Source organism: Lemur catta, chromosome X (assembly GCF_020740605.2).
Source record: "Lemur catta isolate mLemCat1 chromosome X, mLemCat1.pri, whole genome shotgun sequence".
NCBI classification, from domain to species: Eukaryota; Metazoa; Chordata; class Mammalia; order Primates; family Lemuridae; genus Lemur; species Lemur catta.
Window position 1 is genome coordinate 47698855 of NC_059155.1, and position 17947 is coordinate 47716801.

Sequence of the window (17947 nt, forward strand, 5' to 3'; positions counted from 1 at the left end):
CTAGGATTACAGGCATGAGCCACCGCGCCCAGCCTACATGGCCTTCTTATAAGGACACTTGGATTTAGGGCCTATCCTAATCCAGTATAATCTCATTTTAACTAATTACATCTGCAAAGATCCTAATTCCAAATAATGTCACATTCTGAGGTTCCAAGTGGACATGAATTTTGGGGGGGGGACACTATTCAACTCAGTACAAGAGGCTATTATGGTAATCTAGGAGAGAGATGATGAGAGCCTGAACCAAGTCATTGTGATAGGGCTGAAGTAGGAGGGACAGACTCAAAAGGTAGAATTGGTATGGGTACTTGCAGGCATCTTTGATTTTCTTACCTTTAACTGATAGTGAATCTTTGACGAATATTTCTCTGACTCCATTAAAAGTCAGTGACACTGTTTCCTATTTTTTGAACTTCTACCCTCTGCTTGTGTCAGATGGCACATCATTTAAGTAATATCATTAAATGTTAAAATGCCTAATTCCTTTAATAGGATTTTCTAGGTTCTAATTGGACTGAGCAATCAACTTGAATTCCTTGATTTATGATGAAATTCATTATTGCCTGACAGCACTGTGGCTCCCTGCCCACAATGGATAATTTTATTTGGCAGAAATTTATTGATCACTTATATGTACCAGACATCATCCTAGAGAGAAATAAGAAATGGTCCCTATTCTTATGAAACTCATAGCTTAGTGTGAGAGACATATGGATAAGCAGATAATTATAGCACCATGGGATAAGTGTTGTGACAAAAGTAAGCATAATATATCATGGAAGAATGTAGGAGAACTACCTAACCCATTTTTGGGGTGCTAAGGAAGACTTCCTAGAAGAGATGATGATGAAATAGTGTTTTGAAGGAAAGGTAGGAGTTAGCTAAGTGAAATATTAGAGGGAAAGGTATTCTAGGAAAAGGGACAGAAATGAGAGAGTATGGCCTCTTCAAGGATCCAAAAGTAGCTCAGTATGACAGGAGTAAAGAGTGGTTAGAAATGTAGGCTGGGCACAGTGGCTCACACCTGTAATCTTAGCACTCTGGGAGGCCGAGGCGGGTGGATCGCTCGAGGTCAGGAGTTCAAGACCAGCCTGAGCAAGAGCGAGACCCCGTCTCTACTAAAAATAGAAAGAAATTAGCCAGACAACTAAAAATATATAGAAAAAATTAGCCGGGCATGGTGGTGCATGCCTGTAGTCCCAGCTTCTTGGGAAGCTGAGGCAGAAGGATTGCTTGAGCCCAGGAGTTTGAGGTTGTTGTGAGCTAGGATGATGCCACGGCACTCTAGCCAGGGCAAAAGAGCGAGACTGTCTCAAAAAAAAAAAAAATAGTGGTTAGAAATGAGACTAGAGAGAGTCAGAGGCTGGAGAGACCAGGAAGGGTGTTGTAGGTCAAGCTATGCCAAGGCTTGACTATATTCTGAAGCTATGAGAAACCACTGAAGGACTTTTAGTGGAGCAATCTTGGTCAAATTGTCATTTTAGAAAGTTTACTCTGGTGGCTATGTGAAAGCTGGATTGGTGGAGGACAGAAAACTAGAAGCATGAAGACTAGTTAAGTGGCTACCAGAGTAATCCAGGTAAAAAATTTGAGCGCTTGAACCTAGACAATGGCAGTGAAGACAGGGAACTGGGGGCAGATTTTAGAGATACTCAGGACTGAGTCAAGAAGCTCTGGAGACTATGTGGGGACTAGTGAAGATAAATGTAAAGGATGAATCTTATGCTCCAGGCTTGAGCGCCATTCGCTGAACGAGGGAATTCAGGGGGACAAAGTTTGAGGTTAGTGGCAGATGGGGAAAGATGATAAAATCAATTTTGTATACATTGAATTTGAGATGCCTCTGGGATATTGATATACAGATTTATAGTAGATACTTGGATATATGGGTTTGAAATTTATGAGAGAGTTGTGGTTTGTCAGCATATAGCTGTTAGTTGAAGCCACAGGAATTTGGTTAATGGGACAGGAAGAGGGATGAAGATAAGACCTAAAGGGACACACATTTAAGGAGTGTGAGGCAGAGGAAATGAAGAAGGAAAACTTTATTTTTTTTTGAGAGAAATAAAGAAGGAATGCATTTTAATTCATGAGACACCTTTGCAACTGTATCAATAAAGTGCAAATGTAACACCATCTGGACAGAGGGACTCCTTGTGTTTTTGTGTTTCAGAAGCTACAAGGCCATCTCATTCCTCATCCCTCTGGCACCATCTCTCGTCACTCTCCTCTTGTTCGTTTCTTTGCCACACTGGCTTCCTTGTTGTGAAGAAGGAAAACTTTAAAAAGGATTGAGCAGGGAAGTAGGAGAAAGTCTAGGGAAGCATAATGTCCATCACCACCCAGGGCAGTCATTCTTAGTGTCTTCTGTCCACCAAACACCATCAAAGAACCTGAGTATGTTAGAAACAGAGGCCTCTTTCCTCTGTGAAAGAAAAGCATATGTTTACAGGCATTCTGTTCCATTTCATTTTTGACAATAAGGTTTTTTTAAGCTTTTCAAATTGTGAAATATACATAATGTTCACACAACATGTATATATAGTTTAACAAATAATTATAAAATGAAGCCCTCCCATATAACCACTACTCAGATCAAAAAATGAAACTATGGAAATAACATTCATCAGAAATCAAGCAGGTAGGAGAGGGAAGGGGGGATGGGTAAAATACACACTGTCTGGGTGATGGGCACACTTATAACTTTGAGTCAAATTGTACAAAAGCAATTTATGTAACCAAAATGTTTGTATCCCCATAATATTCTGAAATAAAATTAAAAAAGAAAAAAAAGAAAAGAAATGAAACTACTAGCACCTCAGAAGCTCACCGTGTTCTCTCCCTTCCCCCATCTAGGTAACTTACAGTAAGTTTTTTTTTTAAACATATTATTTTGTAATAATTCAGACTTACAGAAAAGTTATAAAAATAGTATATATAATTTATATTTTTTAGTCAAATTCCTGAAATATTAATATTTTACCACATTTGCTTTATCATTCTCTCTTCTCTTTCTTCCCCCTCACTTTGTTTTTCTTCTCTATTTTTTTTCTGAATCTCACAAATTTTAAGGATAAGGATTTTCTACTCCTAAATACTTCAGAGCATTTTTCCTAAAAACAAGAACATTCTCTTATATAACCACAGGTCAGGGATCAAAATCAGGAAATTAACATTAATACAACACTACTGCCTAATCCACAGACATTCAAATTTTACCAGTTGTCCTACTAATGTTATTTTATCACTATTTTTTTTTTAGAGATGGGGTCTTGCTAGTTGCTCAGGCTAGTCTTGAACTCCTTGCCTCAAGTGATCTTCTCACCTCAGCCTCCCAAGTTGCTGGTCTTATGGGCATGAGCCACCGTGCTTGGCTCAACATTAGTATTGTTGAATAGTACAGGCCACTTATTTTGTAGAATGTTCCCTCATTTTGAGTTTGTCTGATGTTTCACATGATCAAATTCAAGTGAAGCATTTTGGGTAGGAATACTGCAGAAGTAATTTGTGTCCTTCTCAGTGCATAATATAAGGAGGCACATAGTGTCTATTTGTGTCATCACTGGTGATATTAATGTTGATCAGCTGGTTAAAGTAAGGTCTGTCAGGTTTCTCCACTATTCTTCCCTTTGCAACTAATAAGTAACTTTTAGGGAGATATTTTGAGAATATCTTGTTTCTCATCAAACTTTCACCCACTAGTTTTAGCATTCATTGATGATTCTTGCCTAAAACAATTATGAATATGGTGGTTACAAAATATTGCACAATAAAGGGGTTTTCTTTTCAGTATCTGACCTTTATTTCATGCTAGCATTATGAATGTTGTGGCTAAATTTACATTCTTGAGAAGATACACCTTAATCAGCAGCTAACTATATGCTAGTCTAAGGAACACACACACATACACACACACTTGGAGAGAAACAAAGAAATGAATATGTAACATTAGTGTAGGGGGTAGCAGATATATAATTTATCTCCTAAATTCATTGACATTAATGTCACATCACTGTTGTATAGAATTTATTTAGAAATTACTCATTAATGTTTTTGCACAGTAAGTTTTTAATGATAGATCACACCACACATAGGACATTATACAGATGAACATGAATTCTTGGTAATTTTTACAAAAACTCTGAATCCCACTGCACACTGCTGTATCCCACTAAAGATGTGTAAACTGTTGGTTGGGGGGAGATTCAGAGGGGTAAGAAGGAGATAGTTGTGTCAAAGAGGCTAAGGGAGGTGAAAGTTCTAAGGCAGGAAAGATGAATAGGATAAAATGCTATAGAGGTCAACTAGTTATTCCATTATACTTGAAAATGTCCACGAGATTTGGCTTTTAAAGGTAGTTGGTGACCTTCTTGAGCAGTTTTATTGGAGTGTTATGGTTCAGAAGCCAGTTTATAGTGGATGGAAGAGTAAGGAAAGCACAACCATGAAGGAAATGATTGATAACCTTGACTATTTTAAAATGAAAAACTTTTAAGTAATAAAAAATACCAAAAAACTATAAACAAAGTGAAAAGATGAAACTTAAGAAAAATAATTTTGGTCTTCAGAGAATTTTTGTATTTCAAAATTGTCAATAAGGGATTGAGGACCTGTACAACCTCTTTGGAAAGCAGTTTGGCACTATATAGTCATGTGTCACTCAATGACAGGAATACATTCTGAGAAATGCATTGCTAGGTGATTTTGTCCTTGTGTGAACATCATAGAGTGTATTTACACAGACCTAGATGGCATAGCCTACTACACACCTAGGCTATATGGTATAGCCTATTGCTCCTAGGCTACAAGCCTATACAGTATGTTACTGTACTGAATACTGTAGGAAATTATAACACAATGGTAAGTATTTGTGTATATATGTTTAGATATATTTATCTAAACATAGAAAAGGTACAGTAAGGCCAGGCATGGTGACTCATGCCTGTAATCGTAGCATTCTGGGAGGCCGAGGTGGGAGGATTGTTCAAGGTCAGGAGTTCGAGACCAGCCTGAGCAAGAGCGAGACCCCATCTCTACTAAAAATAGAAAGAAATTAGCTGGACAACTAAAAATATATAGAAAAAATTAGCCGGGCATGGTGGCACATGCCTGTAGTTCCAGTTATTCAGAAGGCTGAGGCAGGAGGATAGCTTGAGCCCAGGAGTTTGAGGTTGCTGTAAGCTAGGCTGACACTATGGCACTCTAGCCCGGGGCACAGAGCAAGACTCTGTCTCCAAAAAAAAAAAAAAAGAAAGAAAGAAAGAAAATAAAAAGAAAAGGTACAGTAAAAATATGGGACCACCATCACATATATGGTCTGTCATTGACTGAAATGCCGGTATGCAGCACATGACTGTATAGTAAAGTCAAAGATGTCTTCACTTTTCAACCAAGTAATTCCACTCCTAGTGCAAAAGGACCCATATAAGAATGTTCATTGCAATGTTGCTTATAGTAATGAGAAATGGGAAACACAAATGTCCATTCGTAAATAAACTGTGGTATATTCATATGAAGGATTCTTTACTAAAGTTAGTTTAAAATGAATGAACTACAGCTAAATGTATAAACATGGAAAGATCTCAATATGGAGAAGCAATAAAGCAAACTGTGATGTGACATGTGTAATATGATACCATGGATATAAAGCTAAGCTACCCCAAAACTTAGTCACTTAAAACAAAATTTATTTTATTTGCTCAAATTCTGTAGATAATTTGGACTAGACTCAGCTGGGCATTTCTTTGGCTGGTCTTGCCTAGGCTCACTCTTGCTGTGGCAGTCAGCTGGCAACTTGGTGGTGTCTGGATGATCTAAAATGACCTCACTCACATATCTGGCAGTTGGCAGGCTTTCAGCCACAGTATCTAGGTTTTCTTCCATGTGGCCTCTCCAGAAGGTTTGGACATGTTCACATGGTGGCAACATTTTAAGGGGGCAAGCCCTAATGTACAAGTGCTCAAGTCTCTACTTACATTTGCAGATATCCCATTGGCCACAGAAAATCCCATGGCCAAGTCCAGAGTCAATGAGGGAGGAGACTACCAAAGGGTGTGCGTTCAGGAAGGGATGATTCATTGGGAGCCATTACTCTCACATCTCCCACAACTACATATTTTTTAGGGATACATACACATGTAGTGTAAATATAAAAACATGCATAGAAATAAGAAATACAAAAGTCTGAATAGTGGTTACCTCTAGGGAGGGAGGAGGAGGAATGGGGAGAGGATAGGTATACATGATGCTTAAACTGTATTCAATAATATTTTATTTCTTTAAAAAATTAAGAAATTTGGTAAAATGTTCATATTTGACAAACTGACACGAGTCAGTTTGTACATGAGTTTTTATTATATTATTCTATACCCTTTTTTGTTTGTTTAAACTATTTCTAAATTTTAAAAAAGCAAATGGGAGGTGTGGAAATGCAGACTAATCTTTGAAGAAGTTTGGCAAAGGAAAAGGGCAATAGGGAAAGGAGACAGTTGAAGAAATGCTAATTTTTTAAGATGGTCAAAGTCTTGAGAACACTGATAGGTTAAAGAGGTATCAGTAAAATAGGCTGCTAAAAGAGAAAGTTAATTCAAGAAGCAAAGTTCTAGAGGAGAGCCTCCTGATCTATTCCTCTGTTAATTACTTCATATTAATTCATTTCGTATATGAAAGGAGATCTTGAGTTTGAGACCAGCCTGAGCAAGATAAATACCTTTTTCTCTACAAAAAATAAGAAAAGTAGCCAGGCATGGTGATGCATGCCTGTAGTTCCAGCTACTCAGGAGGCTGAGGCAGGAGGATCACTTGAGCAGAGGAGTGTGAAGTTGCAGTGAATTATGATGAAGCCACTGCACTCTAGCCTGGGCAACACAGTGAGACTCTGCCTCAAAAAAAAAAAAAAGAGAGATCTTTATTAGACACTATCAAATTGCCAACATTTAATACTTGTAGTTGAATGGACAATGAAAGGATACAGTCAGATGAAGAAAAAGCAAGGTGCCAAACAAAAGTCTATGACCAGAGAGAGGTTTTGAAATTCATTTATACAGAGAACATTTATTGAGCAGCTATAATGTGCTAAACACTCTGGGATACAAGTATTAGTAAAATTTTGTTTCTATCATCATGTGTCTTACAGTCTAATGGGGAATGATATTGTGTAAACAGAAATATTACATTCTAGGCTGGGCACAGTGGCTCACGCCTGTAATCCTAACACTCTGGGAGGCCAAGGCGGGAGGATCGCTTGAGGTCAGGAGTTCGAGACCAGCCTGAGCAAGAGCGAGACCCCATCTCTACCAAAAAATAGAAAGAAATTAACTGGACAGCTAAAAATATATAGAAAAAATTAGCTGGGCATGGTGGCGCATGCCTGTAGTCTGAGCTACTCAGGAGGCTGAGGCAGTTTGAGTGCTTGAGCCCAGGAGTTTGAGGTTGCTGTGAGCTAGGCTGATGCCATGGCACTCTAGCCTGGGCAACAGAGTGAGACTCTGTCTCAGAAAAAAAAAAAAAAGAAAGAAAGAAATATTACATTCTAGTGTGGTAAATGCCATTGCAGAGAGGTGAACAGAGTACAATGGGGACATAGAGAACAGAGCAATCAACTGTGTATAATTCACATTTCCTGTAGCACAGTGATTAAAGTTTTGGGGTTTGAAGACCTGTATTTAAATCCCAGCATTTACTAGGTGGAAAAGTTATTTAACCCTTCTAAATCTCATTTTTTTCATTTGTAAAATGATAATAGTAGTTACCTCACAGAATTGATTGAGGATTAAAATAAACTAATGTATATAAATTGCTTAGCAAAACTGCTTGATAAATGATAGCTAGTTTGTGTTTCTGAAGAAAGCATGCACTAAAGGATGAGTAGGACACTGTTAGGTGAGGAAGAAAGAGGGAATCTAAGAGGATGGAATACAATGTGTGAAGACATGGAGATATTAAAGGACCTGGTGTGTATGGAATGGTGAGAAGCTTAGTATGCAGGAGTTAGAGATGGAGTAGAGAGTGAGGCTGACAAGCTAGACTGAATCCTAATATGTTAAACCAAGGAGTTTGTGTTTTGTCCTGTAGGCACTGAGGAGTCAAAAGAGTGTATTTTGTTTGTTTTTTTAAAGATCATTTTGAAAGCAGTGTGGAAGTTGAACTGGTCTAGAATGGGGAGAGATTGGTGGCAGGACTACTTAGTAGGTGTTGTAGTTATCTAAGCTAGATATTGTAAGAGTCTGAACCAAGATTGTGGCAACACAGGGGGAAAGGCCAGTCTTGACAGAATGATGTTTATGAGTTAAAATCAATAGGACGGTATATTGATCGATTAGATGTGCAAGGTTAGGGAGACGGGGTAGTTAAGGCAAAAGCAAAGGTTTCTAGCTTAGGAACCTGACTTGGCGATTGTGAATGAGAATTCAGGAATCCAATAGATTGTGGCAGTAAAGAAGACAAGTCTGATTTTAAACTAGTGGAGTTTAGGGTACTTTTGTAGCCTGTAGATAGAGATGCTTAATGGCAATCTGGAAATAGAGGTCTGGAGCTTAAGCAAGAGTTTGGGGCTGGTATTAAAAATTTTGTGATCTAGCATTTGTATAGATGATAGTTGAAGCTATATAAGTAGATGAACTTTGTCCCATGCAGTGTGAGAAGATAAGAAACTAGGACATATTCCTAGGGAATCCCAATGACTAAGGGTTGAACAGAAGAGGAAAGTCAAACAGGGAAAGGTAAGAAAGACAGAAAAACAAGGAGACAGTAGTGTCATTTCTTCCCATGTCATCCATTTCTTTCCAGAGGCCAACCAGTAGTCTTAGGTTGTATAAATGTGGGTCAGTGAATTCAGCAGCTAGGAAGCTTTCCTTTATAGTTTGATGAAGTCATGCCAGAAAGCAGACTACAGTGAATTGTGCAAATGGAAAAGGAGAAAGGACAGACTGGTTGTAGACTAATTGTTCCAGAAATATGGCTATGAAGGGAAGGAGGTAGAAAGGATGGTAGTTTGTAATGAAATAGGGTAGAAATAGTGTTTTAACTTTGTTTTAGAATAGGGAAAAGTTAAGCATTTATATAGGTAGATAAGAAAAATGTGAAAATGGAAGAGAAAAGGAATAATTGATGGAACCAGTCTAGAGAGACAATCTTCCTGATAGAATCTTCTGGTGATGACCATACGTAAGTTGGCTTAGGATGTTCAGAGTGTGGAACGAAACCAGATAAGAGAGATACACACAAAAGAACAAAGCTTAAAGTTCTGTCCATTACTTGATTTTATATTCTAGAGAATACCACAGAGAACAATCAGTCTTTCTCTGGGTCTTCATCTACCCTGTTACTTTGTCCTAGAAGATTTTCTTCACGTCCCTGACTGAAACAGCTAGTAGAAAATGCATCTCAGCTCAATTACTATTAAAACCAGCCATCTCTTTGATAACTTTTATTGTTTGGACTTTTCTTATTATATAATAGCTATCATATTTATTTTAGAAATTTTAGGAAATACAGATAAACAAACAAAAAAGAAAAGAAAACTGGTAACCCTGCTTCCCAGAGATAATCAATATTAACATTTTGGTATATATTCTTCTAGTCTTTTTTCCCTATGTGTGATAGCTATGCATATAGCCAACCCTCATCAAACTATTTCCACAAGGCTTCTGTCAGATTCTAAGTGGTCCCACTAAGTCTTCTATAGTACTTATTTGATAAGCTAAACAGTGGATTGATTATTGCAAATGTTATTTCCTCTGGAAATCACTAAGGAGTCTCACATTTTCATTTTCCATGCATACATAACCATCTGTTTCAAGAATTCTAATTTTTTTCTTTCCTGCTACTGGCCATAAGTGTCTAGTAGTTCTCACTTGGAATTGATTAGTGAATAGATATTGTCAGGTCAAATGATTAGTGCTGTAATGAGTATGTAGGAAGCTAAGAGCTTTAGAAAAAGAATTATTCATTCAAATTTTAATAAGAGTTGTCATCTAGGAAAAGAGATTAGCCATCTGTAGAAGTGGTTTACAACTGTGTTGTTAATGGAAACATGGGAAACAATCAAGTTAATCAAAGTGCAACTTTAGAACTGGGAGGTAACTATAAAAAAGCATTTCTGTAAACAATTTTAAAATTGCTATAGTATTTCTGCATGGTTTTTAGTTTTTTACAAAGAAAGTGTATAGAAATATTTCTATGTCAGTATATACAGATCTCTTTTTAATATTCATATAACATAAAATTGACCAATTTGGCAATTTAAAAAAATTTTATGGTTCTCGTGATAAGACCATTTAACATGAGATCTACCCTCTTAACAGATTTTTAAATGTACAGTTCAGTGGCATTTAAGTACATTCACATTGCTGTACAACCATCACCACCACCCACCTCCAGATCTTTTTCATTATCCCTAACGGACACTCTGTACCCATTAAATAACTCCTCATTTCCCCCTAAGTCCCTGGAAACCACTATTCTACTTCCTGTCTGTAAATTTGACTATTCTAGTGCCTCATTTAAGTGGAATCATACAATATTTGTCCTTTTGTGTCTGACTTATTTCACTTAACGTAATGTCTTCAAGGTTCAACCATATTGTAGAATGTATCAGAATTTCATTTCATTTTAAGGCTGAATAATATTCTGTTGTATGTATATATATACATATATATATATATACCACATTTTGTTTATCCATTCATTGTTGATGGACATTTGGGTTGTTTCCACCTTTTGGCAACTATGAATCATACTGCTTTGAGCATGGGTGTAGAAACATCTATCTGTTTGAGTCCCAGTTTTCAATTCTTTTGGGTATATGCTTAGAAGTGGAATTGCTAGATCATATGGTGATTCTATGTTTAATTTTTTAAGGAACTACATACAGTCAACCCTCTGTATCCATGGGTCCTGCATCCACAGATTCAAACAACTGCAAATCAAAAAATTTCAGAAAAAATTAACAATACAACAATAAAAATAATATAAATTTTTAAAATACAGTACAACTATATATGCAGTATATACATTGTATTCGGTATTATAAGTAATCTAAAGATGATTTAAAGTATATGGGAGGATGTGCCTAGGTTATATGCAAATACTGCACCATTTTATATAAGAGACTTGAGCATCTGTGGATTTTGGTATCCATGGGGGTCCTGGGATCCATCCCCCATGGATACTGAGGGACAATTGTACTGTTTTCTACAGTGGCTGCACCATTTTACCTTTTCACCAGCAATGCTCAAGAGTTACAATTTCTCCATATCCTTACCAACACTTGTTCTATTCTTTTGTTGTTGTTGTTTTTAAAAAATAGTATTCATCCTAATGGGTGTGAAATGGTATCTCATTGTGGTATTGATTTATATTCTCTAATGATTAATGAGGTTGAACATATTTTCACGTGCTTATTGGCCATTTGTACATCTTCTTTGGCGAAATGTCTATTTAAGTCCTTTTCCCATTTTTCAATTGGGTTGTTTATTTTATGTTGTTGATCTCCTTCACTTTCAAAGGGTAATTTCTCTGGATACAGAATTCTAGGTTGGTGGCTTTTTCTTTCAATACTTTAAATATTTCACTCCATTCTCTTCTTACTTGCATGGTTTCTGAGAAGTCTGATTCTTATCCTTGTTCCTCTGTAAGTAAGATGTTTTTAAACTCTGACTTCTTTCAAGATTTTCTCTTTATCTTTGATTTTCTACAGTTGGAAAATGGTATAGCTAGGTGTAGATTTTTAAAATACTTATCCTGCTTGGTGTTCTCTGAGCTTTCTGAATTTGTGGTTTGGTATCTGTCATTAATTTTGGAAAATTCTCAGACATCATTAGTTCAAATATTTCTTCTGTTCCATTCTCTTTTTTTCTCCTTCTGGTATTCTCATTATGCATATATTATGCCTTTTGTAAATGTCTCATAGTTATTTGATATTATGTTCCATTTTTTAAATTATTTTTTCTCTTTGTATTTCAGTTTCAGAAGTTTCTATATACATATCATCAAGTTCACATGAGCTTGCTCTAGCTATGTCCTGTCTTCTGATGAGTCCTTAAAAGATATTTTTTGTTTCTGTTACAGTGTTTTTTATTTCTGGCATTTCCTTTTGATTCTTCCTTAGAGTTTCCATCTTTCTGTTTATATTATACATCTGTTCTTGCATGTTATGCAATTTTTACATTAGAGCCCTTAGCATACGAATCACAGTTATTTTAAATTCCTGGCCTGGTAATTCTAAAATCTCTGCCACATCTGAGTTCTGATGCCTGCTCTATCTAACTGTGGGTTTTTTGTCTTTTATTAATATTAATAGTATGCTTTGTAATAATTTGTTGAGAGCCAGACATAATGTATTTGGTTAAAGGAACTGAAGTAAATAGGCATTTAGTGTAAGATTTTATGTTTATCTACGTAAGAGTTGGGCTGAGTTTACTGTTTGCTGTAGCTGTGTCAGAGGCAAAACTTTTCCCCTCAGTCCTTGTTTTGGTCTCCTTTGTTGTTTTTGGGTTCCCCTGGAGACTTCTCGTAAATAAGATTTGAAACGTGCAGTCCTTTCAGTTGTAATCCCCTGTTATTATAAAGGAGTCCAGTTGATGTGATGGTAAGATGCGGGCAGAGGGGAAGGATTCTATATTCCTATGATTAGGTCTCAGCCTTTTAGTTAGTCTGTGCCCCTGGGCTGTGATCTTTACAAGTGCTCCTCATTCCGTGCCCCCCCTCCTTTGGTGAAAATGGAGGAAGGCTAGAGGGAGTAGATTTGAATACTTCCCTTCTCCCAGGACAGTTAGGGTCTGGTAAAACCGAAGGTGGTTTGGCTCTGGTAAAATAGATTCTCTTGAGTGCAGACTTTTGTTAAAAGGAATAGAATGCTCTGGGCATATTTTAAAATGGTTACTTTTCCCCTCCCTCTGTCAGAAGCATGAGGGGATTTTTCTGCAACATAGTGGGGCTCCTGTAGGTAAAACTCATGCAAGTATGGGGGCCCCCCAAGACTGGACCTCCCCCTGGATTTTTTAACTCTCTTGCTAGTCCACAGGGAGCTTCTAGCAATTCATCAATTACAGTTTAAGTTTTCCTACCCCAATACTGACTCTAATAGTGGGCTTCTGCTCCAGGCCTTCTGCTCTGCTAAGCTGCGATTCCCTGTATTCATCTGTTTCTATACTTTGAGGGAATATACTTGCCCTATGACCTCAATTCTAGTTGTTGATTTTCAATTTTTTCAGCTTTTTTCTTGTTGTGAGGATAGGAGTGATGACTTCCAAGGTCTTTGCATATCGGACTTCATAATTCTTTTCAAACATAAGTTTGTTCATGATTTTTCTCCGTCCTCATCATTTTTTGACTATGGGGAAGATTAAGATAACATCTAAGGTTCTTTCTAATGTTAAGAGTGTTTTTTACATGATAAAAGATTTCAATCATCAGTTAGTGTTACAGGGTTATACTTCTGCTAAATGCATTCCTACATCTCAACTGATTAGATTCACTATACTATTATTTTCCAAACTGTGACATAATTAAGCTTAAGTCTCATTTATAATTTATTATTTCTAATGCCTTCCTGTATCCTCTTACATGTCTGGATTTTAATTTTTATTGTGATAAAATACACAAAACATAAAATTTGCTGTTTTAACTATTTTAAAGGGTACAATTCAGTGGCATTAAGTATATTCAGTGTTGTGTGATCATTATTTCTCTCTAGTTTGAGAATTTTTTTATCATCCCAAATGGAAACTCTGTACATTAAGCAGTCACTCCTCATTTTCCTCTTCCTCCAGCTCCTGGCAACCACTAATCTGCTTTCTGTATCTATAGATTTACCTATTCTGGATATTTCATATAAATGGAATCATATAATATGTGATCTTTATTTTTTTCTTTTTTGAAATATTTTCCACTTCACATAATATATGTGGTCTTTTGTGTCTGACTACTTTCACTTAGCATGATGTTTTGACAGTTTGTCTGTGTTGTAGCATGTATCAGTACTTCATTTTTATGGCTGTATAATATTCCATTGTATGGAGATAACACATTTTGTTTATCCATTCATCTATTGATAGACATTTGGGTTGTTTCTACCTTTTGGCTATTGTGAGTAGTGCCTCTATGAGCATATTTGTTCAAAGTTTTATTTGAACACCTGTTTTTAATTCTTTCAGTTATATACCTAGGAGTGGAATTGCTAGTTCAAATGATAATTCTAGGTTTAACTTGTTGAGGAATTGACACATTTGTATCCATAGCAGCTATACCATTTTACACTCCCACCAGCAATGTATGGGAGCTCCAGTTTATCCACATTCTCACTAACACTTGCTATTATTTGTCCTTTTGATTATAGCCATCCAAGTGGATATGAAGTGGTAGCTCATTATGGTTTTGATTTGCATTTTCCTGATGGCTAATGATGTTGAGCATCTTTTCAAGTGCTTATTGACCATTTGTATACCTTTTTTGGAGAAATGTCTATTGAAATCTTTGCCCTTTAAAAATTGGTTTGTTTATCTTTTTGTTGTTGAGTTGTGAGGAGTTCCTTACATATTTTGGATACTGGGCATTTATCAGATACATGATTTACAAATATTTTCTCCCATTCTGTGGGTTGTATTTTCATTCCCTTGTTTTCTTTTCTAAAAATAACAGCTTAGCCGGGAGTGGTGGCTCATGCCTACAATCCTAGCACTCTGGGATGCCAAGGCAGGAAGATCACTTGAGGTCAGGAGTTCAAGACCAGCCTGAGCAAGAGCGAGACCCCCGTCTCTACTAAAAAAGAAATGGAAAAAATTAGCTGGGCAGCTAAAAATAGAAAAAACATTAGCTGGGCATGGTGGTGCATGCCTGTAGTCCCAGCTACTCGTGAGGCTGAGGCAGGAGGATTGCTTGAGCCCAGGAGTTTGAGGATACTGTGAACTAGGCTGACTCCATGGCATTCTAGCCCGGGCAACAGAGTGAGACTCTGTCTCAAAAAACAAAAAACAAACAAACAAAAATCCAGCTTTATTGAGATATAACCAACATGGCATACAATTCACTCATTTAAAGCCTATAATTAAATGGTTTTTAGTATATACACAGAGTTGTACAACTATCACCACAATCAATTTTCAACATTTTCATCACTGCAAAAAGAAACTCCATAGCTATTTGCAGTTACTTCCCACTGAATTTCTCTTCCAGGTGGATTTTGCTTGATGTATTTGTAGTTGACCTTAAGGGGAGCTCAGCTCTGTAGTCAGCCTGAGATAAAAGGTTATGGTAAAGTTTTTCACTCTGTAGTACAGAGAAGATAGCTTTCCTGGTGTAAGTGGGGTTATAGAGTGTTTGGAAATGATCTCCTGAAATATTCTATAAAAACAATAATTTTGTAATTACATTTCTTAAGGGATCTACACCCTGATTAATTAATGCCTTTAGAGGCCAAACACCTACACACTAAAAGCACTGTTAGAAGACCCATGCAATTCAGGCAGACTGTTTTATAAAACGATTATTCTTATTTTATTATTGGCTTCTTTTTTTTTTTTTGAGATGGAGTCTCACTCTGTTACCTGGGCTACAGTGTCGTGGCGTCAGCCTAGCTCACAGCAACCTCAGACTCCTGGGCTCAAGCAATCCTCCTGCCTCAGCCTCCCGGATTACAGGTGCGTGCCACCACGCTCAGCTAATTTTTACTATTTTTAATAGAGATGGGGTCTCGCTCTTGGTCAGGCTGGTCTCTTTTGAACTCATGAGCTCAAGTGATCCTCCCGCCTCAGCCTCCCAGAGTGCTAGGATTATAGGCGTGAGCCACTGGCCTAGCCCTCTTATTGACTTCTAATGCTTCTTCCAACTCTGAAATTCATTCAGGAAAGTAATAAAAGGAAAGGAGACTGGGAAACCCTCATTTCTAAATTTGGCATTCACTATTCCTAAAGTCGGAATCACCAATACTGCAGCTTACAGAGAGATCAGAAAGGTGCTAGCAGGCTGCTTTAGACTGAGCCTTAAAGTTGCCAGTATCTTTGTGGCAGTTCCAAGACCGAGGGCTGATCTGTTGTTTTGTAGATCTAGAAACTCAATTTTGTCAGTTCATGAAAAATGATCAGATTCCAACTTGAATTCTGTGGCCAATAGACTAGAAAAACTATTATATTAATTAATGTTTTATAAATGTGTATAGCATTTTTTATCTTTTCTTTTTAATAATTTTTTTCTAATTTAAAGTAATACATTTGTGGAAAACTCACACTGAGTAATAAAATTTAAAATATGATTAAAAATACAAAACAGCAATTCTGCTTTTGAGTATATACCTAAGAAAGTAAAGCAGGGACTTACACAGGTACTTGTACACTGATGTTCATTAGCAGCATCATTAACAATAGCCAAAAGGTGAAAGCAACCTAAATGTTCATGGATGAATAAACAAAATATGGTATATACATACAATGAAATATTATTCAGCCTTAAAAAGGAAGGAAATTCTGACATATACTACAATATGGATGAACCTTGAGGACATTATTCTAAGTGAAATAAAGCAGACCCTTCTAATCTGTTCTGTTCCTATCCCTGAAACCTTTATGACATTGGCCTTTGTGTTCTTTTCCAGGTGACCAGGATGATATCTAAAAGAAGAAAGGAAGCTATAGCAACATGCAAAACAAATCTACCTTTAGGGAATGTTCTCCTTGGCTCTAGATTCCAGACTTTGATCTTTTCATTCAATTTAAATTTTATGAGAACTTACTTATGCCAGGTATTTTGTGAGACTTTGGGATAACAAGTTGCGTAAGATTTTGTCCCTGTCCAGGAAGAGTGCATAATTTTGTGGTAGAACACAAGCATATAAACAAATAATTGCCATATTTTAAAGTTTAAGTACTAGAATAGAGGTGCTGTGGGAAAACAGTATGGGAGCCTGAGAGTGTCTGAAGAAAATCCTCATGGAAGAAATATTTGAGCTGAATATTGAAGCATAAAGAGAAGTTTACTAGGCAGTCATTAGGCAGAAAAAAATGAGTAAGGGCAGAGGGGAATGAAAGAACATGGAATATTTTGGGGCCATCAGAAGGTTCTTTGTAATTAGTATGGTACATTTATGGTGACAAAATTGGAAAGATAGGATGGGACTTTCTTTATGGAGTTTGGACTTTATCATGTGGGTCAATGTTTTCCAAACTTTACTCCCTCATATTCTACCTTCACTATTTTAATTTCTTTTTTATTATTTATTTAATTTTTTTTTATTTCAAAGTATTATGGGGATACAAATATTTTTGGTTACATGATCACTTTTATAATGCTTGAGTCATGGTTATAAGTCTGCCCATCACCCAGATACTGTTCATTGTACCCATTAAGTAGATTTCTTAAATTTAGACAATGATGTCTTTGAAGTCATAAATGTTATATGTTATATTTTCTTATATATATTAAAATAAGACTATACCTATTGAAATAAAAATATATTTATTTGTGTACTACCTGTAATCATTTTATGTGCCATCAGTGTACATTGTAACTGTTTAGAAGTTAATTCTGAGAATATGGTTTGAGAGAGATTGAATGGAGGAAATAAGATGGGATTACTTTAACATCTATTGAAATATTGAGAGATAACGAAGTCCTGAGCTAAAAGAAAAAAGCCTATTGGCAAAAGTGATGAAGAAGGGAAGGGATTTAAAAGAGATTTAGGAGCTAGAAAAGACAGACTTATGATAAATTAGAGGAAGGTAGGAATATTTATGAACTAGAATCTAGATTTGGTGACTAATTAAGTGGAAGGGTAGAAGATTACAGAAAAGGAGGGATCTAGAATTACTTGAAGATCTCTGTCTGTCTTGGGAGTGAATGATGTTACTGTTCACCAAATTAGAGGACAAGAGCAAAAGTTGATTTGGGGGAAAAGATAGTTTTTTCCCTCAAACATTTTTTGTCAATTACAATTTTCCTTTAAATTAAAAAA

General features: G+C 36.5%; 1 protein-coding gene across 1 annotated transcript in view; it reads left to right on the top strand.

Annotated features, from left to right (window-relative positions):
- SNX12 (sorting nexin 12) overlaps window positions 1-17186 on the top strand; it is a 53249-nt gene extending 36063 nt beyond the window's left edge. Inside the window, exon 5 of the mRNA XM_045538672.1 lies at window positions 16592-17186. Within this exon, the coding sequence (XP_045394628.1) occupies window positions 16592-16762 (171 nt within the window). The 3' untranslated portion in view covers window positions 16763-17186. The remainder of the gene's footprint in view (window positions 1-16591) is intronic.
- Window positions 17187-17947: the final 761 nt, after the last annotated feature.